Source organism: Mesoplodon densirostris, chromosome 15, assembly GCF_025265405.1.
Source record: "Mesoplodon densirostris isolate mMesDen1 chromosome 15, mMesDen1 primary haplotype, whole genome shotgun sequence".
Taxonomy (NCBI): Eukaryota; Metazoa; Chordata; class Mammalia; order Artiodactyla; family Ziphiidae; genus Mesoplodon; species Mesoplodon densirostris.
The window spans coordinates 27,047,428-27,070,649 of NC_082675.1; the positions used below are offsets into that span (position 1 = coordinate 27,047,428).

At 46.8% G+C, this 23,222-nt stretch overlaps 1 protein-coding gene across 5 annotated transcripts in view; it reads right to left on the bottom strand.

The window, feature by feature from the left end:
• DGCR2 (DiGeorge syndrome critical region gene 2) overlaps positions 1 to 23,222 on the bottom strand; it is a 74,613-nt gene that overhangs the window by 12,434 nt on the left and 38,957 nt on the right. For 2 of the 5 annotated variants that reach the window (XM_060118538.1, XM_060118536.1), the window contains 4 exons: positions 11,678 to 11,803; positions 10,751 to 10,961; positions 8,712 to 8,788; positions 7,190 to 7,366 (listed from right to left, as the gene is read on the bottom strand). In XM_060118538.1, the coding sequence (XP_059974521.1) occupies positions 7,190 to 7,366; positions 8,712 to 8,788; positions 10,751 to 10,961; positions 11,678 to 11,803 (591 nt within the window). Of the gene's footprint in view, positions 1 to 7,189; positions 7,367 to 8,711; positions 8,789 to 10,750; positions 10,969 to 11,675; positions 11,804 to 23,222 lie in introns of all 5 variants that reach the window. The other 3 variants (XM_060118537.1, XM_060118535.1, XM_060118539.1) reach the window with 2 other exon arrangements.

The following is a 23,222-nucleotide window of genomic DNA, read 5'->3' on the forward strand; positions in this document are numbered from 1 at the left end:
AGCAATTACAACTGTGTAGTGTTGGGTTTTTAACGCTAAGAGATCTAATGTACGCAGTACTCATGCTGCAAAGAGAGGTAAAGAGAACGGAGTTTCACAGAAGTATGTGACAGTGTGATTTAGACGAAACATGTATTTGGTCATTTAGATGACCAACATACACTTCTCATATACATTTGGTCTTCGCCCACAGTTCCTGGCTCACAAATGCTTGGAATTTCCTAAGTGCAGAGAGTGATACAGGAGTCTTTTGTTCTGTGATGAAGTGACTTTTGGAAGCTGGTTGCCAGGAGGACCAACCCTGTGATCAGAGGGTTGGAACTTTTGGTTCCCATCCCTTGATTTCTGGGGAAGGGGTGGGTAGGGGCGGGTGGAGGTTGAATCAATCACCAACGGCCAACGATTTAATAAATCATGCCTGTGTAATGAAGCCTCCATAAAAACCCAAAAGGACAGCTTTTTGGCCCTTTTTGGAACGCTTCCATGGCACGGAACCAGACCGTTCTGCGGGCCGCTGTGCTGGGCACCGAGCTCCCCAAGAACAGAGCTCCTTCGTTGGGGACCTCGCCTTATGTGTCTTCTCATCACAATAAATCAGTAATCTAGTGGGTAGACAGCTTTCCTGAGTTCTGTGAGCTGTTATAGCAAATTAATCAAGCCTGAGGAGGGGTCAGGGGAACACCATTTTACAGCTACCACTGGAAAAGAAGGAGACTTTAAGTAAAACAAACAAAAACTACTATGGGTAAAAAAGAGCTTCAATTAATAATTGAAAGGTTCAACTCACCAGGAAGATATAATAATTATAATGGCTTATGTCCCTAACAACATGATCTCAAGAAAGATAAAGCTAAAATTAGAGAGTATAAAGGAAAAATGGATGAATCAACATCCATAGTGAGAGATTATAACATGTCTCTTTCAAAAAAATTGATGTATCATGCAGCCAAAAAAGATCTGAGCAAGAGCACCAAAAAGCCTGAGCTACCAGATGTATAAAAACCCTGTGGCTGGGAATTCATAAAGATGAATCAAAGAGGCAAACCTCCAGTGAGACTGATCAAGAAAAAAGGAAGAGTAGGTAAATGATATCAGGAAACAAAAGGAGAGCACAATGACAGACATACAAATGCTTCAAAAAAAATCATAAGCTATTATTTAGATTAGATTACATGGGCAATGCCCTAGATACACAAGACTTACCGAAACTGACTCAAGAAAACTAGGAGATGTGAATACGCCTATAGCCATTAAAGGAACTAAATCAGTATTAAAAATTGCACATGTATACACACACACACGCACTCGCACGTGCACACACACACACACACACGTCTTAGCTCTGCCCATTGAAAGGGCATAAAAGCAATGAGCATTAACTAGTGCTCAGGTCCTCCAAGGATGATTCCAGAGAGTAAAAGATGAACTTGGAAATGCTCAAAGAATGATGCAGACACGTTAAAAGGACAGCCTGTGTAACTTTTTATTTCACAATGCTCATGAATCCAAAAGCTTAGGGAAGAAATGGCTCAATTATTTGAAGACCACAAACTATCAAAAACTCACTGAAGAGGAAATAAGACAATCCTGATAGTCCTATAACCATTAAATAAATTGAATTCATAATTAAAAAGCTCTCCCCAAATGGTTTTACTGGAGAAGTCTACCAAATACTTGAAAAATTAACACCAATTCTATATAACCTTTTCCAGAAAACAGAAGAGGGTGGAACGTTTCTTAACTCATTTTGTGAGGTCAGTGTTACCCTGATACCAAAACTGGACAGTACAAAAAAAGAAAACTACAGACCAATATTTCTCATGGACTTAAATGTAAAAATCCTCAGTAAAATATTAGCAAAGCAAATTCAACATTGTACTCAATGAGTTATACGCTATGGCCAAGTGGGATTTATTCCAGAAATGTAAATCTGGTTTAATATTTAAAAAATCAGGGACTTCCCTGGTGGCGCAGTGGTTAAGAATCCATCCACCTGCCAATGTAGGGGACACCGGGTTTGATCCTTGGTCTGGGAAGATCCCACATGCTGTGGAGCAACTAAGCCCGTGTGCCGCAACTACTGAGCCTGTGCTCTACAATCCGCGAGCCACAACTACTGAAGCCCGCAAGCCTAGAGCCCATGCTCCGCAACAAGAGAAGCCACTGCAAAGAGGAGCCACTGCAATGAGAAACCCGCACACCACAACGAAGAGTAGCCCCTGCTTGCTGCAACTAGAGAAAGCCCGCGCAAAGCAACAAAGACCCAACACAGCCAAAAATAAATAAAATAAAATAAATTTATAAAAATTAAAAAAATAAAAAATCAACGTACTCCACCATCTCGATAAGCTAAGGAAGAAATACCATATGTTCATAAAAAATGATGCAGAGGGCCTCCCTGGTGGCGCAGTGATTAAGAGTCCGCCTGCCGATGCAGGGGATACGGGTTCGTGCCCCGGTCTGGGAGGATCCCATATGCCGCGGAGCGGCTGGGCCCGTGAGCCATGGCCGCTGGGCCTGCGCATCCGGAGCCTGTGCTCCGCAACGGGAGAGGCCACAACAGTGAGAGGCCCGCATACCACAAAAAGAAAAAAAAAAAAAAAAAAGAAAAAAAAAATGATGCAGAAAAAGCATTTGACAAAATCTAATATTTATAAAAACTCTTAGCAAGTTAGGAATAAAGGGAAACTTCAACTTGATAAAAAAAATACCTGCCCATGATACCTATAGCTAATATGATACTTAGTGGTAAAAGGAGTGAATACATAGCCCATAAGATCAGGATACCTGTTCTCATCATTCTTATTCAACACAGTGCTGGGAGTTTTAGGTATTGCAGTAAGGCAAGATAAGCAAGTAAAAGACATAGAGATTTAGAAGGAAGAAATAAAACTGTCTCTATTTGCAGATAACATGACTGTATATATAGAAAATCCCAAGCAATCTACCAAAAAAACTTCCTAGAATAAGTGACTTCAGCAAGGTCACAGAATACAAGATCAACATACAAAAACCAATTACATTTCTTTACACTAACAATAAACATATATAAGCCAAAATTTAAAACACATACATTTACAACTGCTCCAAAGAAAATGAATTACTTAGATATATACTTACACATGTAGAGGATCTGTTTGCTGAAAAATACATAATGCTCATGAAAGAAATAAAAGAATATCTAAGTAAATGGAGAGACATACCATGTTCGTGCATTGGAATATTCAACATTGTAAAGATGTACATCTCCCCAGACTGACCTATAGTTTTAATGCACTTCCTATCTAAATCCCAGCAAGGTTTTTATAGACAGATAAGCTTATTCTAAAATTTAGGTAGAAAAGGCACAGGCTCTAGAACAGCTAAAAGCATCCTGACCTAGAAGAATAAGGTAGGAGGAACCACTTCTTGATTTCAACACTGATTATACAGCTACAGCAATCAAGACAGTGTGGTAATGTAGAAGGTTCAATGGAACAGAATAGAGAACCCAGAAATATACTCACACAAACATACTTGACTAAGTTTTGACAACGGCACAAAATGCAATGGAGGCAAGACAGCTTTTCAACAAACAGTGCCAGAACAACTGGACATCCACAGCAAAAAAATGAAGCTTGACCTAATTCTCACACCTTACTAAAAAATTAACTCAAAATGGATCACAGACTCAAATGTAAAATACAAACTATAAAACTTTTAGAACACAACACAGGGTAAACTCTTCAGAATGTAAGGCTAGGCAAAGAGTTTTCAGACTTGACACCAAAAGAGTGACCCATAGAAGGAAGAATTGTTAAACTGGACTTCAGCAAAACTAAAAACCTTTGTTCTGTTAAAGCCCATGTGAAGAGGATGAAGACAAGCTACAGCATAGGAAAAATACCTGTAAAAAACTCATCTGCCAAAGAACTAGAACCTATAATACATAAAGAACTCTCAAAACTCAACAGTAGAAAACCCAAACAATCCAACTAGAAAATGGACAAATGACATGGACAGACATTTCACCAAAGAAAATATACAAATAAGCACACGGAAAGGTTTACATCATTAGACTCAGGGAAATGCAAATTAAAACCAAGAGATAGTACTACATACCTATCAGAATGGCTAAAAATTAAAAATAGTGAAAATCACAAGTGTTGGCCATGATGTGGAGAAAACTGGGTCACTCTTACATGGCTGGTGGGAATGTAAACACTCTGAAAAAGTTCGCTAGTTTCATAAACAATGAAACATGCAACTAACATACAACCTAGCAACTGCAATCCTGTGCATTTATCCCAGAGAAGGAAAAACTTACATTCACAGAAAAACCTGTGTGCACATGTTTATGGCAGCTTTAACTGTAACAGTCAAACACTGGAATAGGCTCAGCTGTCTTTCAACAGGTGAGTGACTGGTTAAATGCTACTCAGCAATAAAAAGGAACAAAGTACTGACAAGACACACGTGTAACAACTTGGAACTGTGCTGGGCAGAGAGCCAATCCCAAAAGGATGCATAGCAATATGGTTCAATTTATACCATACTATTGAAATGAAAAAACTTTAGAAATGTTAGTGGTTGTAAGTGGTTAGGGATGGGCTGGCTTCTAGCCAGCCCACCTCCAGCTTCCCACACCAACCACATCCAATCCGAGCACACCTGGAGCCATCAGGGCACCGCTGAAAAGCCCCTTGCTGGATCCACAACCCCAGCTGGAGGTGGGGAAGCACTTGAGGAGCCCACGTCACTGGGAGGCCTTGAGGACAGATGCCCTGAAGAGGGGCCCAAAGGGAAAACCTAAAGCAGAGGCTGGAACAGACACTAAGAAGAGCCCTGCAGCAAACCAGATGCATAAAGGTAGCCACAGCCCAGCCCGACCCCTGCTGAGAAAGACCCCTCCACCCACTACACCCAAGGTCCACAGAAGAAAGGCCAGCCTATTTCCAGGCACCAAAATGACTGGACTCCCCTCTACTGTCCTACACAAGGCGCTGACTTTCAACAAAATATGACAAGGCACACGACAAACCAGAAGGAAATACCAAACTCCAGAGACAACACGATCATCAAATCCAGACTCGGATATGACACAGAAGAAGGAACTAACACACAGAAAATTTAACACAAGTAGGATTAATATGTGAAAACCTCTAGTGGAAAAGTTGACAACATACAAGATGGGAAATTCAGCAGAGAGAGAGAAACCATAAGAATCAAACAGAAATGCTAGAAATGAAATGTTAAAAAAAAAAAGAGATGAAGAAAGCCATCAGTGGGTTCACAAGTAGACTCAACACAGCCAAGGAAAGAATTAGTAAACTCGAAGACAGGTCTATAGAAATTACTCAAACAGAAAGACCAAAAGGAAATTAAAGAGACACCACAACTAAGTGCAATGCATGATTCTGAACTGGATCCTGGGCCAAGAAAAAGAAAACCCGTAAAGCACATTATTGAAACAACTGATAACACCAGAGTAACAAATTGCAGATTGTTGTGCGGTGTTTGTTGCGTAGCATTTATTGTGCAGTATTGCATCTAGATCAAACATCCTTGTTTGGATAATTGTGCTGTGGTTATATAAGAACATGCTGTTGTTCTTAGAAATACGCACTGTGTATTTAGGCCTCAAGGGCACAGTATCTCTAATTTACTCTCAAAAGATTTAGGAAAAATAGGCAGAAAGAGAATGATAAAGCAAATGTGGCAAAATATAAATAACTGGTGATTCTGTGTAGAAGGCGTATGACAGGAAGTTCCTTGTATCATTCTAGTAACTTTTCCCTAAGTGTGGAATGATATCTAAGTAACAAGTTAGAAAGTTCCCTAGCCCCTGGGCCCAGATGCTCCTATAAGGTTGGTCTATCAAACAAGGACAAGATTATCACCAACTTGTACAAACTGACCTAGAGGCTGGTAAAAGAGAATGCTTCCCAGCTCATTTCATAAACCTAATATAAATGTGATACCAAAAACTATTCAAGGAGCATGTGGAAAAGGAATGGTAGTAACAGGCTAAGCTCACTTCTTAAAGCAGTTTCAAAAATCCTAAATAAAGTATCAGCAAACCAAAGCTGGCAATATACATACAAAAACCAGGAGGATGGTTTAAAATGAGAAAATCTATTAATGTGAAAGAGTAAATGATAAAATCACATAATATAAACAAAGCAGTAATGTAAAACAGTAAAGAAGAAACACCACACACTCCCAATAAATGCAGAAAAAGCATTAATATAAAAATCAATACATTTTTGTAATGCAAAAATTCCCAGCAAACAAGGACTAGACGGGTACTTCCTTAGTCTCATAAAGGTATCTGGTTTTCTAAGTCCTAGAGAAAGTTTTACATTTAATGCTGGAACACTAAGAGCCATCCCTTTTGGGTTGGGAAGATAAGAATGCTCACTACTACCACTTCTAAGTGAAGCTGCAAGAAAAGAAACACCAGGAAAAAAAAGTAAAGAAGTTTTAAAAAGAGTAAAAAGATCTGAAAGAAAACACAAAAATGTCTAAACAGAAAGTCTATTCTCTAATAGACAACTAATAAGGGAGTTCAGAAAACTGATCCCCAAATTTATACAGAAGAGGAAAAGGCCCAGAACAGGCAACACGATGGCCGAGGACAGGAGAGGAGCCCACCAGCTGGGAGGACTTGTCACGAAGCTCCTATAAATGTGATGACATGGTGCCCATGCAAGGACTGACCAATGGCCAAGTCCAAAACCAGGCTCTGGCCCCTGTGAAACCCTGACCCATGACAAATCAGCAGGGAAGGCAGGGATGGTCCCCAGAGGGGACAGATGAGGGAGCCCTGCCCTCGGGCTGCACAATCACGGCATGGCCCTGAGGCTGGAAGAACCTCAATGTGGAATGTGGGCGAGCGAGCTGGCAGAGGGCCCAGAACAGACCTGACACCACAGGCTGGAGGGCAGTGGCCCAGACGGGGCTGACAGAGAAGCAGAGTGAGGGCCTCTGGAGGACCTGCGGAGAGCAGGGGGAGGTGACTAAGAGAGTCCGAGGCTCCAGGACACCACGAGATGCGGCAGGTCCTCTGGTCACCACCGTCATCCCGACTCCTAACGACACGGGGTGGGCAGGGCCTCTGTCCTTGGGGGAGATGAGGGCTCAGGGATGACACTGTGGCCCAGCCTACAGGGCCAAACGGGAGGCCCGCCAGCGTCAGATGTGCGCTTACTTCTTTTACACAGAAACGAGGACTTGTCGTGGCAGCTCTCGGCATGCCAGCTGTGCAGGTCGTGGTGGCGGAGCGTGGGGAAGTGGAAGCACTGCAGCTGTGCACAGAACACGCCGTCACCCTCTGACGTGGCCGCTGCGAAGATGGGGTCCGGGGGCAGAAGCACCTCTGAGGAGCCTGCGGGACAGACAGCGTCACAGCACGATGGCAGCAGGCCGGGGAGCAGGGAGGCAGGCACGCTTAGAAACGTTACTGCAACGTCAGAGGCCCTGAAAGGACGGCAGTGCCCACAGGAAGGAGAAAGACGCCCCTTCCTCCCCAGAGGGACTCAGCCAGTGAGAAGCTGTGGACTCTCCTCGACCACACTGTCAGGACCACAAGTGTGCCCAGGAGTGTCCGCACTGTCCTAAAGGCTGGCACCCTCCGCTGGGGTTAGGGATTCACCCCAAGAGCTGGGATTAGGGCAGGTGAGAACCTACTAGAATGATCCTCCGCAGGCATGCTATGACTCAGCCTGGAAACCTAATGGCCATTTCCGAGTCAACTACTCCACCGGGAGATAGGAACAGGCACTCACACTCCAGGAGTACAGGTCTGGGATGCTCCAGCAGGACCTTTGAGGACTGAGGGGGTGCTGCTTGGGGGGAAGCCACTGCCTGGGGCCCTGACCTGTCTGTGTGGAGACACGGCCACCCACCTGCCACAAGGTCCCCCAGGCTGGGAGACAGGTGAGCTCTGCCCAAGCGCGACATCCCTTCACTTTCCGCAGGGAGGTGACAGAGCAAGCTGCCCGGGATCCCCGGGCTCACCAGCCCTCATTTGTCCTCAGAGACACATCAACAGCAGGACTGGGATGTGTTTAGGGAAAGGAACTGGCCCCAAGCTCAAGCCAGAGGCTCAAGGAGGGACAGGGCAAGGCATGTGGCTCGGGTGGCAGGTGGAGGAACCTGCCAGCACCCGGGCAATGGGACAGGAGAGGTGACCATGGGTGGGTGGGAACGCAGCTGCTCACATGGCTCCTGACATCACCTCGGTAGTTAAAGCAACACACACGTACGCTCACACATGCACACTCACACTCACATACATGATCTATTTTAATTCCACCTGCCTGACGGTTCCAGGATGTTTTGGACTCCAACTCTGACCTTCCCTGTCCTAGGAAGCCTGTCCCTCCCTCTCTGGCCTAAGTTCATGTCCGCTGCACACTCTGCTCATTTTTATGCACCAATTAAAGTTGTGGATTTTGAAACGAGGGTGGACAGTCTAGAAATGGCCAAGGGAGAAGCCACCACAGGTTCTGGAGGAGGTCAAGCCCCACCTGGGCCTGGGGGAAGGGCCTGACCGGGGCTGGGCCATCACAGCCTCCCCGGGTCTGGGGCCCAATCCTCCACACAGCCCCGCACCGGGCACCCGGGTGGGAGAAGGTTGGAGTGGAGAGCCTGGCAATAGTCACCCTTGTCAGGATGACGCCCCCCAGGTTCAAGCCCAACAACTCTTCTGAAGGACCAGGAAGCCTTACCTTTGAATGCCACCTCCCAGTGACCTTCTAAGGAGTGGTTCCGGCCAGTGATGACATACTGGTAGCCGACCCACAACCTGTAGGAAGACAGATTGCAGGAGACCTCAGTGGGACAGGGGGAAGCAGGTACCACTCTGTGAGTGTGTGCATGTTTTGTTTTTTTTTTAAATAAACTTATTTATTTATTTTTGGCTGCATTGGGTCTTCGTTGCTGTGTGCAGGCTTTCTCTAGTTGCAGAGAGCGGGGGCTACTCTTCATTCCAGTGCACGGGCTTCTCATTGTGGTGGGTTCTCTTGTTGCAGAGTACGGGCTCTAGGTGCGAGGGCTTCAGTAGTTGTGGCACGTGGGCTCAGTAGTTGTGGCTCACAGACTCTAGAGCACAGGCTCAGTAGTTGTGGAACATGGGCTTAGCTGCTTCGCGGCATGTGGGATCTTCCCAGACCAGGGCTCGAACCTGTGACCCCTGCATTGGCAGGCGGCTTCTTAACCACTGTGCCACCAGGGAAGTCCCTGAATGTGTGCATTTTTAACAGTTACATTGACCTTTAAAGTATTGAGCTTCAAAGGCATTAATGATTTTTGAAAATTTTGATACTTAGTTTTAATAAAATGCATTAAAATTCTAAATAATAGGGCTTCCCTGGTGGCGCAGTGGTTGAGAGTCCGCCTGCCGATGCAGGGGACGCGGGTTCATGCCCCGGTCCGGGAAGATCCCACATGCCGCGGAGCGGCTGGGCCCGTGGGCCATGGCCGCTGAGCCTGCGCGTCTGGAGCCTGTGCTCCGCAACGTGAGAGGCCAAAAAAAAAAAAAAAAAAAAAAAAAAAAGTAAATAATAAACTCACTAGTCAGAAAAAGTTTTTATCTCGGGTGACTCCTGCCAAGACTCTTCTTATTAGCTGAACCAATAAAGCTTTTACATTCTAAGTAAAATCAACCTAGTTCTTGGTGGACACAAACCTGTGAATACACTAAAACCAAAGAGTAGTATGCTCTGAGGGGTGAGTTTTATGGCATGTGAATTACACCTCAATAAAAGACAACCCCTATGAGTATACACTGCCTCCCTTGGAGCCTCCCACCCAGCAGGTGCTCCCAACCCCAGCCTCCCAGCTCTGGAGATGTCCATCAGTGGGTCCCTGGCTGCCGTGGGTGCCACTCTGCCCCTCCAGCCCCCACCATGCATGTGCCCATCCTGAGGGCACATTCCCACCCCTCTCCCTTTTCCAAGGATTCAACCACCCAGTAAGCTGGGAGTTATCTTTCTCACTTTGGTGATTTGCCAAGCTCACAGGGCATAACGGTGGAGGCTCCACCTGCCACGGTCACTGCGTTCCTATGGCAGTGTGGCAGCCTTTGCCATTGTGTGGAGGGAGCACTGGCAGTATGGTGACCCTGTGATCCACTGCTGGCCCCGGCAGTGTGGAAGGGGTCCTCAGCACACATCTGACCCCAGAACAAAACCCCCTGAATGCCGGGCCTGGGAGAGGCCGGCAGTTGGCCAGTTTCCACACTTGCTCCCTGATGCTGTGGAGCCTGGGGGTCTAGGCCAGGCTCCGGAGCCAGATTGCCTGGGTTGGAACCTGGCACACCCCAGTTAATATGTGCCCTGGTCACCACCCTGGGCCCTGTGGTGTTTGGGGGACTGAACGAGTGGGCCCATGGAAGGCACTGAGCACAGGCCTGGCAGAGCCCACTTTCTCAGAAGGATCGCCCCACCTACCTGCACGGCCTGCAAGCCAGGCCTATGAAGCCCCATGTGGAGCAGCCCCATCTGACACAGGCCCAGACCCCCTGCAGTTGCAGCAGAACCCACAGAGGAGGACCAACGAAAAGGACTGGCCCAAGGTGACACAAGGTGGCAGCCCATCCCTGCCCCTCTGAGAGACCCTGCCCTATCGCAACACCTACCCTAAACTCCCATCTCCATTTGCTTCCGGGGGGGGAGCTGCTGCAGGCTGCCAGAGGCCACGTCCTGGAGGCCATCATGCTAGGCAGGCTTTGGCACCCCACAGGCCCCAGACCCCACCCCGGACTCACTTGTGCTGGTCCTGCCACGCGAAGCTCCGCTCGGGCTGGTCCCATTCCTGGGTCAGGACGAAGTGCAGCTCCTGGTCAGTGGAGAAGGTGGCGAGGGACCCGTTCACGCGCTGGCAGGTCTGCGCGGCATCCCAGTAGTTCTCCCCGCTCAGGTAGACTCGGTAGCAGCTGGCCGTGCCCTCGTAGTGGTGCCACCCTGTCGGGCACTTCCCTAGGAAACATGAAGGACGGCGGGGAGTTGTCCCCCAAGTTAGCATCCTCACTCCAAAATGCAATTGTACATGCTGCATCTAAGCAGCTTAGAAATCACCCAAGAAGGGGGAAGCTGAGGCTCAACAGGGGAGCTCTGCCTCCAAGACCATGAGCCTCCCAGTTGTATGAGGCTGTAGCCGCTGGGCAGTTAAGACCAGCCGCTGAGTTCGCTGAGTAAAATGGCTGACGAGCCAGTAGAACTCCTCAGGCTGGCAGTGTGAGCATTCCCACTACATCACCACACCTAAGTATGTCTACTCAGGAGGGAGTTTCAGCTGTAGTTTTTCTGCCTTTCAATTTTCCTTAAATTTATTCTGCTCTTTTAAAATCCTAATATCGTAGAGAGTTCACTAAATAACTAGTTATTTAAAAAAATTTTTAAACGGAGGGAGAGCCTGCTTCTCCACCTACAAAAGGGTGGGTACAGTTCAGCCCCAAAAGGTAACCATCTCTTTAAAAAAAAAGCAGCCTGGTTCCAGAGCTTGGGTTCAGGTCATGGCTTCCTCACTCGGGCTGGGTGGCTTTGGGCAGGTCATTGCGCAGCTTCACCCATCAAAGGAGGCCCTGAAAGGCTATTTTAGGCAGACACCCCGGCACAGCCAAGTGGCATGGGAGAGCCAGGGACCACGTTGGGGGTGAGCCTTTGATCATGAACAGGGCAGGTCTGCAACTTACTGCTGAAGCGGACAGGTTGCGCCATGTTCATGGCATGGAAGTGCGTGGGGTCGCCACCTCGAGCCCGCCCCGGCCTCGGATCCACAGCCTCCTTCTCATGGTAAGGACGCGCCTTCCCGATCACTTCTGAAAGCAGAAAGAGAGTGGCTGTCAACACTGCTCATGGGGGTCAGACGCCAAAGTGAACCGCGGTACAGTCAGATGGCGGGGTGGGGGGGGGGGGTTGGGAGGGCAGGGAGGAGTTAGCACAGATTCTATCTATTCAGGTTTTCTTTACAACTCTAAAACATGCCGTTCATGCCAAATGGGTTACATGAGCTTCTTGCTGAAATTACGCCTGGGCAGTCTTCATTTTTCATTATGACTACGAAATGGGGACTCTCAGGTTGCATTTTCTAACAGGCTACTGCGGGCACATCACAGGGTCAGCCACTCCTGCTTAACACCTTCCAGCATCCCCGGCCCCAGGGGGTTCTCTGCAGAGCCCAGGCTGCTCCCCCACTGGCCTGGAGCCTCCCCTCTTAGCTGTGTGTGGCCCTCTCTGCCTGCTGGCCCCTCTCTCGGCCTCAAGGCCAGGGTCAGGGCACCTGGCACAGGCCCAAGTGTGCAGCAGGCCTGGAGCATGGTTAAAGCGTGACCAGAAATCTCAGGGTGAGGAAGAATGCTAGCTTTATGTGTGGTGGTCCAAGAGTAATTCGCAGGTCTGAGAGAGGAGACCCAGAGAAGTGAGGAGATTTACCCAAGGCAGGAGAGAGCCAGGGGCTATGTTTCCGAGGGGCCTCTGCGCTCTGCCTGCTGGGGGGCACCTGGTGGAGGATACCGGTACAGGGTCAGCACAGGCGACGAACTTCGTGTGCACGGCTTCGCAGACACCGGACACCTGCCTGCAGGTGGCTCAACAACCTCAGGCTGGGAGGCTGGGGGGCGTGGCCCTGGAGGGGCGTGGCGCGTGCCAAGGTGGGGCGATGGGCGTGGCGTGGTGGGGGCGTGGCGTGGCAATGGGCGGTCCCCACCTCCCCCACCTGCGGGCAGAGGACCTTAATTCCCCACCAGGGATTGAACCGGGCCCTGGCAGTGAAAGGAGACTGCCAGGGAATTCCCTGACACTGTCTTTATTTAATAAATCATCTTTATTTTCTTCCCATTATAAAATAACACATATTCAATGTAAAATATTTGAGAAATACAAAAGTTTGAAAAGACGAAACAGATAAACTGTAGTATTCTAGAGGTGGCTGCCCTTCCAATCTCTCCTTTCTACACAAATCCTTAAAACTATTGGGATCACATCAAGCACTATTTTATGATTTGCTTTGCAAGCTGAAGACTATAAACAGCTTTCCATATTCTTAAGTAAGTGAAGATCACTTTCAATGGCTGCTCAGCATCTGTGAATCGATTTCTTTAATTACCACAACTCCTAGGGTTCCAAGTTGGGGCTGCCTGCATTTTCTAATTTTTGTAGAAGAAGCACATGTGTGTCCTCTGAGACCCAGCAGCTTTGTCCCTCCTTCCACTAACTACTCAGTAGAGTATTTCCTCGGAGTTTCCACAGTCCCTTCCCAGGCAGGTGATGGGATCAGCTTGCCAATCACTCTAACACATAAAATGTGTTCCCAGTGCCTGAGATAAGTTGGACCCCAGGCAAAGACCTAGAGGAGAAGCTGCCCTCTTCAAACACTGCCCTGGGGTGGGGCGGCTTCAGCTCTCTGGGACTGGGGTGCCCCTTGCACACGCCTGGGCACCACCACTCCCCGCAGGAGACACTGCAAAGCCCCTGCCTCCGTCCCTCCAGGGCGCCAAGCAGAGGAGTGGGCAGATCCCCGCTGGACTGAGGGATAAGGAGGGAGGGGAGCAGAGCGCTCCCCGGCAGAGGGCGCAGCCTGGGCAAAGGCCAAAACCGGGCATGCCTGGGACAAGCTTGAAGACCAGCTTGGGTATAGTTGAAGCATATTTCACTGCGCCTGCACTTCACACCTCCCTTCTGCCTGCTCAAACGAGCAAGACCTGTGGTTCCACTTGGTCTTGGCCTCTTCCCCAGACCAAGCACAGCACCTGGGCACCTGGTATACAACCAGTCAAACTGCTCACAGAGGGACGAGGAATCTAGGGCAGAGGGGAGAGAAAGAAAAGAACCGGTTCTGCTGGGGGCACCGAACACCAGGTGGCCAGGATGCGGCCGGCAGTGAAGCCATCTGCAGCCCGGGGAGGGGGTGGTGGGGGCAGGTGAAACAGCACAGTAAAGTAACCAGAAAGCCTGGTGGTGGTGGAGGACGCTGCTCTGTGATGAGCAGGCTTCTCTGTGGTTCAGGCGGCAATTCTGAGCCTTCCTCTCTCCTCCAATTTCCTTCATATCCAAACGCCCACATCCATCCCCTCATCACTCATTATTCAGCGTCCATTACATGCTGCCACCGAAACCCACCAACAGACACAGGCCCCCCGAGTGTCCTGGGGGCCAGAAGCAAGAGGTGAGGGTGGCTGGGGGAGGCAGAGTTCACTGGATCAGCAGCCTTACAGCCCTCTTAGGACCACCTCTGACAATAAGGAGTTTCCTCTGAGCCCCACAGACAGCGCGGCGGCCAGCTGGAGGGTGTGCGGCCAGCTCCAGAGTGCGGGTTTCAGGGTGCAGACGCCCCAGGGCAGCTCTAGGCACTGTCCCAGGTACCCGGCAGCAGGTGGCCCTGACCCCTTGGTGGGAGGTCTCACTCTCACTCCCTGTGGTGGGGATGGGGATGAGTCCAAGCCTGGAACCCAACCCGAGCCCAGCCCTGACGTTTCTGAAGGAGTGCTCCTCTCTCTTCAGATGTCCCTCCCCGGACTTCAGAATGGGAGCCCGAGGAGGAGACCCGGCTGAAACGCTGCTGAAAATCCGAGGAAGAGGGAATGTCTGAGATGGGGAGGCAGGCAAGGCCATGACAGACCTGCTTCAGAGCAGAAGTGTCCTGGCTCAGGACCCTCGTGTGCCCTCGGAGATCAGGGCAGCGAGAGCTGGAGGCCTCGAGTCCAACGGGGAAACTGAGTCAGGAGTCAGGGCAGGCAGTGTCCTGCCTGCTGCTCCCAACAGCAAGTGGCCGGAAAAGAAGATGATGTGCAAATAAAGGACAAAATGTGAGTGATTCTAATTTGTGTTTCCAGAAACTTAAAACTTGTCCAGATGAGCCTGTAACATCTCCGAATGAGGGAGAGGGCAGGACAGACTGGAACCTCTTCAGTGCTCTGAGCTGTCGGGACACATGTCACTGTCCTATTTCACACCAAACAGGTTTAGAATCATGGTCAAAAATCAAATGTCTCTAAGTTAACCAATACTTGCTAACCAACGCACGATTTCTAAAACCAGAGAGCCAGGAAATACAGTTACTAATACCATTTCCGTTACGCTGAACACATTCTTTAAATTGATTCTCTTTCCCCACAGCGGGGGCCAGTCACATCGCTCAGGGGGATCTCACTGGGCTAAAGGTTGATGGTTTGGGGGAGCCCCAGGGACCACCATCTCTGTCTCTGTTCCATCAGGGACACGCTAACATGAGCACTCTGTCTTCCCATTTTATACCCATGTGGACAGTATATGCGGTACACAGAGATTAACTGCAAAAACACAGCCCTATAAGTTTCAAGTTCAAAATCTGCCTCCCTCCTGCGGCTCCTAGGTCCATGAATGTCTCAGGGCACAAGTTCACAGAAGGGACATTTTACCTTCTGCTACTGCCCGGGACAGGAGCTGAAGCCACCAGTCCCAGGCACACTCCACCTGTGGCCACGGCTCTCAGCTGCCAGGAGAGCTGTGGCAGAAGCAGACTGACCTGAGTGGGGCTCCTCACTCAAGGTCTTCTCAATTCTTAGGTATGTACATCACAGGATGAAATAGAAATCCTGCCTCCCCTCCCCCAGCCTCCCACAGAAAATTCTTCAGATAGTTTTAAAATTATTTTTTCTTACTTCTTCTAGTAGTTTAAAAAGAATTACTTATTTTTACTTATTTCTTCTGATAGTATGTCTGTATTTCCGAATAATAGGTTTACCTTGCTATTCCTAGTGTTATCAATTTTAAATGTTACCCACTGACTTAAGGTCAGGCAGGTACAGGCTTAGCTCACATACACTCTTACCTTCCCAGAAGAGTAGCATAAATTTCAAAACTAAAGTCAGTAGAATAATGTAATAATGTAAGTGTTCTTCACTTGTGAACCAAATAGCATGCTAAGGTTATTTCGATCCTCTAACAACTTTCTTTTTTCCTGGAGTTAATATTTGCATCGGTTTTTAAATTTTCTTAGCTTTCTGTACATGAACCACTGATTTTTTCAGCTACTAGAGCAGATAACAAAGGCGTTTAACAGTAAAAATTCAGAACACTCAAAACACTGTGTCAGAGCCACCCGGCTCCACTTTGTTTCCTGGAATCCCTGCCTACCTTCCAGCTCCAGGCTGAATGGGCTGCTCTCTGGGCTGGGGCCTGGCTGTGATCCTCGGGTCCACTTTGCTACCCTCCTACACTGGGACCCTGTTTCCTGGACCCCAGGTCATCTTCTTTCTTGCTTAACCCTCTCCTTTTACAAGATCACATCTTTCTAAGAAAGGGTATAGCAACATTTATGAGTCTATTCATATCTAAAATGTCTTTATTTTTTATTTTTTGGCGGTATGCAGGCCTCTCACTGTTGTGGCCTCTCCCGTTGCGGGGCACAGGCTCTGGACACGCAGGCTCAACGGTCATGGCTCACGGGCCCAGCTGCTCCGTGGCACGTGGGATCCTCCTGGACCGGGGCACAAACCCATGTCCCCTGCATCGGCAGGCGGACTCTCAACCACTGCGCCACCAGGGAAGCCCTAAAATTTCTTTATTTTAGCCTCATGTATCATTGATTTCTCTGGGTATAAAAATCCCAGATTAATAACATTTTTGAAGCTTCTGGTTAAAGGTACCAGATTGAACAAACATAACTCATTCTCTGAAACCCATTAAAACAACAGTAATGGGATTTAATTTTATTATTATTATTTTTTTGCCCCCCTGCGTGGCATGCAGAACTTCCCCAACCAGGGATCAAACCCATGCCCCCTGCAGTGGAAGCACTGAGTCTTAAGCACTGGACTGCCAGGGAAGTCCAGTAACAGGATTTTTAAAAAGGCACAGTCACAAGGACAAACAGAACAGTTAAGAGAATGACAAAGTTCTAAAAACTGGAAAACAGGACTTCCCTGGTGGCGCAGTCATTAAGAATCCGCCTGCCAATGCAGGGGACACGGGTTCGAGCCCTGGTCTGAGAAGATCCCACATGCCGCGGAGCAACTAAGCCCGTGTGCCACAACCACCGAGGCTGCACTCTAGAGCCCGTGCTCCACAACAAGAGAAGCCACCGCAATGAGAAGCCCGCGCACCACAACAAAGAGTAGCCCCTGCTCCCCGCAACTAGAGGAAGCCCGTGTGCAGCAATGAAGACCCAACACAGCCAAAAATAAATAAATAAATTTATTTAAAAAAAAAAAAAACTGGAAAACAGAAGGACAAGTGATAATGTAGAGAAGGTGACCACATGTCCTAAGATGCCTGGTTATGCCCGCTGTCCCAGTATACCATCCAGTTTAGCATCTGTCAGTCTCAAAATTGTCTTATTTTAGAAGTAAGTCACTCCAAATTTATTTGAGCCTAGAAAGCTAAATCCTAGGCCTACAGCTGGGCAAAGTAAGGAATTTGCAAACTATATACACTGACCCTTAGACCCAGCAATCTGACATTTAAGAATTTACATTGATGATACATCTCCAAAACCCCCTCCAAAACAAAAAAGGCCCCCCCATAACCCCGCATATGTACAAGGTTACTTACTGTGACATTATTATTTTTTTTTTTTTTGCGGTATGCGGGCCTCTCACTGTTGTGGCCTCTCCCGCTGCGGAGCACAGGCTCTGGACGCGTAGGCTCAGCGGCCATGGCTCACGGGCCCAGCCGCTCCGCGGCATGTGGGATCTTCCCGGACCGGGGCACGAACCCGTGTCCCCTGCATCGGCAGGCAGACTCTCAACCACTGTGCCACCAGGGAAGCCCATGTGACATTATTTTTAATAGCAAACTAATGAGAACAACCTAAAGGCCCACACATAGGAGACTGGCTAAATAAAATACGGTATATTCTTAAGATGGAGAGCAATATAGCAGTAAGAAAGAATTAAAAAAAAAACTTTATGAATTAATACAGAGTTATTTTAAGGATATTCTACTGAATTAAAAAAGAAAAAAAATCAGGGCAAAAAGTACACATAGTAAGACACTTTTTTATGTAAGAAAGGGTAAAGAAAAAGAAACAAGTAGTAAAATATACACATATTTGCTTATTTTTGTAATTAAAAAATGCCCAAAACTCAGAAAAGATAGGCCAGAAACCAATCAAGCTAGTGGCCTATTGGATATGAGTGGAAACAGTTAAAGGGAAATAGAACTTCTAAGTGTATGTTTTTATACAGTTACAAGTTTTGAATCTTGCTAATGTTTTACATATTCTAAAAAATAATCAATCTTGTGGATACACTAAAACCCATGAAATTGTACCTTTAAAGGGGTGAGTTTTATGGTACATGATTTATATCTCAATTAAAAAATAAATGAAGATGAGGAGGCAAAGTCCTAAAACTGAATGCAAACATTCAGACGTTAACACATCACACAGAAGAAAAACAGGAACGAATCCGGTGGCTTCTGACTAGACAATGACTGTACCCCCTCAGTGCAACACAGTCTAACATCATAAAGAACTGAGAAGAAAACCTAGAATTTAGTTAGTAGGTTTGTTCTTGGCCGTGGTACAGGAGCAATAATTCCAAAACTCTTCTATGTGTACTTTAGAATTGGCCAAATGAGTACATATACAGATGGTGCTAGGAACCAGGGTTCTTACTATGGGAAAGGGAAGTACAAATATGAGATGGGGGAGGAGAGGAGGAAATCTAGATTAGAATTGGAGGTACAGCAAATACGAACTCATGATTTTAAAAAAACGTTTTCTTGCGCTATCCACTGAAAGTGCCTAGAAGCAAGGATGAGCCCAGCTAACACTCAGATACTGGTTTCTAAGTACCATTCCTCACCGAAAGTAGCAGGGTTCCTTAAGAGACATGGCTGATTCCAGGTTTAGGGCAGGAAAAGTACAAGATGAGCCTGGAACATCTTCAAGTGCCAGAAAACAGGAAAGCACTTTATAAAATAATATCATTTGCAAAGAGTAGTGCATATGGCAGAGTAACAAAAACACCATTTTAAACTACCAGTATTTTAACCGATTCAGACAAGAATCATCAGTATAAACTAAAACAGTTGGGTTAACCTAGAATACCCCTCCACAGATTATGTATTCATTACCTATTCACAGATTACTTTTCATTACAAAAGGGGGGAAAAACTATTACAATAGTGGAATCTGATAGACATTACCTTAACAAAATGATCAAACATAATATCACCAACAATGGGACAAAATGACCTCATGTGACCCCCCCCCTTTTTTTTTTTGCGGTATGCGGGCCCCTCACTGTTGTGGCCTCTCCCGCTGCGGAGCACAGGCTCCAGACGCGCCGGCCCACCAGCCATGGCTCACGGGCCCAGCCGCTCAGCGGCATGCAGGATCCTCCTGGACCGGGGCACGAACCCGTGTCCCCTGCATCGGCAGGCGGACCCCCAACCACTGCACCACCAGGGAAGCCCCTCATGTGACCCTTGATTTGACACTTCATTACCTGATTAAAAAAGAAAAAAGTCTCACCTGAATCTAATCATGAGGAAACAGACAAGCTTAAAGGACATTTTACAAACCCACTGGTATGGACTCCTCAAATATGTCAATGTCACGTAAGATCAGTAATTTTTAAAAAGGCTGGGGGACTTCTCTGGTGGTGCAGTGGTTAAGAATCTTCCTGCCAATAAAGGGGACAAGGGTTCGAGCCCTGGTCTGGGAAGATCCCACATGCCACGGAGCAACTAAGCCCATGCACCACAACTACTGAGCCTGCGCTCTAGAGCCCGCAAGCCACAGCTGCCCACATGCTGCAACTACTGACGCCCGCGCACCTAGAGCCTGTGCTCCGCAACAAGAGAAGCCACCCCAGTGAGAAGCCACGTACCACAACAGAAGAGTAGCCCCCGCTCACCTCAACTAGAGAAAGCCTGCACGCAGCAATGAAGACCCAATGCAGCCAAAAATAAATGAATAAATTTATAAAACATAAATAAATGATAAATAAATAAATAAAAGGGCTGGGGACACCTCTTTTTTTTTTTTTTTTTTTTTTTTGCGGTATGCGGGCCTCTCACTGTTGTGGCCTCTCCCGTTGCGGAGCACAGGCTCCGGATGCGCAGGCCCAGCGGCCATGGCTCACGGGCCCAGCCGCTCCGCGGCATATGGGATCCTCCCAGACCGGGGCACGAACCCGTATCCCCTGCATCGGCAGGCGGACTCTTAACCACTGCGCCACCAGGGAGGCCCGGGGACACCTCTTGACTAAAGGACAGAGCAAGATGGCAAGAAAATACAATATGTAACCTTTGACTAAATCCTGGACTTAAAAGTTTAAAAAACCTGTAAATGACAGTTTTGTGACTATTGAAAAAAATTTCAATATGGACTATATATAAGATAATAGTGTTATAGTAAGTTTCTTGCATGTGAAAACTGTACTGTGGTTACAGAGTGGATTGTTCTCATTCTCAGAAGATGCTGAATATTTAGGGGTAAATGTCATATCTGTAATACACTCTCAAAGGGTTCAGAAAAAATGTACATAGAGAAAGCAACTGTAGCAAAATGCTAATGGCTGATGAATGCAAGTAAGGGCTACAGGAGCATTCACTGCACTATTCTCTGCACTACTCTCAAGCCTTTTCTGGAGATATGAAATTTCTTGTATTAAATCAGGGAGAAGGCAGGGACTTCCCTGGTGGCGCAGTGGTTGAGAGTCCGCCTGCCAAGCAGGGGACACAGGTTCGGTCCCTGGTCTGGGAAGATCCCACAGGTCGCAAAGCAACTTAGCCCATGTGCCACAACTACTGAGCTTGCACTCTAGACACCGCGTGCCACAACTACTGAAGCCCGCACACCTAGAGCCCATACTCCACAACAAGAGAAGCCACGACAATGAGAAGCCCGCGCACCGCAACAAAGAGTAGCTGCCGCTCACCACAACTAGAGAAAGCCTGTGCGAAGCAATGAAGACCCAATGCAGCCAAAAATAAATAAATTAATTAATTTAAAAAATATCAGGGAGAAAGCAGTCCACACACCCAGATCCCAACCCCTGCACGGTGTGCTCAGGAAACCTGCCCCTCCTTCACACTAGCAGAACACGGGGGATTTACTAAAAAAGTAAAACAGGGGGTCTCTGGGATGGGGGATACCAGTTCAGCTGAAAGTCATGGTTCTTTATTTAAGGAGGGGAGGGCAGACTCCCAGCCCCTCTTCCTCCACTAAGCTCCTCCTTTATTTTGTTTAGGTAGTTTCCTTCTATTCCTAGCTTGTTGAGTATTTCACCATGAAAGAATGTTTAATTTTGCCAAATGCTTTTCCTGCATCAAGAAGATCATGTGTTTTTTCCTACATTCTACTAGTGTGGTATATTACACAGATTTTAGTTTTTTGAACCACCCTTGCATTCCAAGAATAAATCCATTTGATCATGGTGTGTAAGCCTCTTAATGTACTGTTAAATTCTGTTTGCTGGTATTGTGTTCAGGATTTTTGCATCAATGTTCATGGCAAAGTAGTCTGCAGTTTTCTTTTGGGAGGTTATGTGTTTCTACGAATTTGTCCATGTCATTTATGTTTCTAATTTGTTGGCATATAATTCTCCACAGTACTCTTTTTTTTTTCTTTAAAGATTTTTTTTTGATGTGGACCATTTTTAAAAAAAATCTTTACTGAATTTGTTACAATATTGCTTCCGTTTTGGTTTTTTGGCCACGAGGCATGTGGGATCCCAGGTCCCCCACCAGGGATTGAACCCACACCCCCTGTATTGGAAGACAAAGTCTTAACCACTGGACCACCAGGGAAGTCCCCCACAGTACTCTCTTATAATCCTTTTTGTTTCTGTAAAATTAATAGTAATGTCCCAACTTTCATTTCTTTTTTTTTTTTTGGCTGCGTCAGGTCTTAGCTGCAGCACGTGGGATCTTCGCTGAGGCATATGGGATCTTTCATTGCCACGTGGGCTTCTCTCTAGTTGTGGCATGCGGGTTTTCTCTCTCTAGTTGTGGTGCACGGGCTCCAGAGCGTGTGGGCTCTGCAGTTTGCAGCAGGTGGGCTCCCTTGTTGAGGCGCACAAGCTCAGTAGTTGTGGCGTGTGGGCCTAGTTGCCCTGCGGCATGTGGGATCTTAGTTCCCAAACCAGGGATCGAACCCACGTCCCCATTGGAAGGCAGATTCTTTACCACTGGACCACCAGGGAAGTCCCCTCAACTTTCATTTCTTATTTTAGTTATTTGAGTCTTTACTCTCTTTTTTCTTTCCCGGCTTCACTCACTTTATTTTTCTCCCCATTCCAGGGCCCCCAGGGCCTCTGGGCCCTTCCACAGCAGTGGCGTCATTAGCCATTCGGTGTTTTTATGAAGAAGTTGAGTCTTTTCTCTTTAGTCAATCTAGCTAAAGGTTTGTCAATTTTGTTGACCTTTGGTTTTGTTGATTTTCTCCATTGTTTTTCTATTCTGTTTACCTCTGTTCTAATCTTTACTATTTTCTTCCTTCTGCTATCACTGAGTTTAGTTTGTTCTTCTTTTTCTACTTTCTTAAGGTGTAAAGTTAGATTGTTGATTTGAGACCCTTCCTCCCTCCCTCCAGCTGACACTCTCTCTCTCTTTCTTAATTTAAGTATTTACAGGTACATATTTCCTTCTTAGTACTGTTTTTGCTGCAGCCCCTAAGTTTTGGTTTGTTGTTTTCTTTTCTTTAAAATAAATGTATTTATTTATTTATTTATTTATTGGCAGACAGATTCTTAACCACTGCATCACCAGTGAAGTCTATGGTTTGTTCTTTTCATTTTCATTTATCTCAAGATATTTTCTTTTTTTTTTTTTTTTTTTTTTTGTTCAAGATATTTTCTAATTTCCTGTGTGATTTCTTCTTGACTCATGACTGTTTAAGAGTATATTGTTGAATTTCCATGTATTTGTGAATGTTCCAGTTTTCCTTCTACTGTTGATACCTATTATAGTTTCATTCCACTGTGATTTATATGATTTCAACCTTTTAAATTTGTTCAGACTTATTTTGTGGCCTAACATATGGTCTAGCCTAGAGAATGTTAAATGGACATTTGAGTAAAAAGATGTGCATTCTGTTGGTTGTTGTTGGGTGATCCTGTAAGTCCCCAAGGCTCTGTTCACCTTTCTTTGTTCTCTCTGTTCCAAACACTCAGTAATTTCAAATGTTCAGTTTTCAAGCTCACCTAGTCTTTCTTCTGCCTGTTGAAGCCTGCTGCTGAACCTTTCTAGTGAAGTTTTCAATTCAGTTTAGTTTAGTTTTTTTTTTTTTGCGGTATGCGGGCCTCTCAC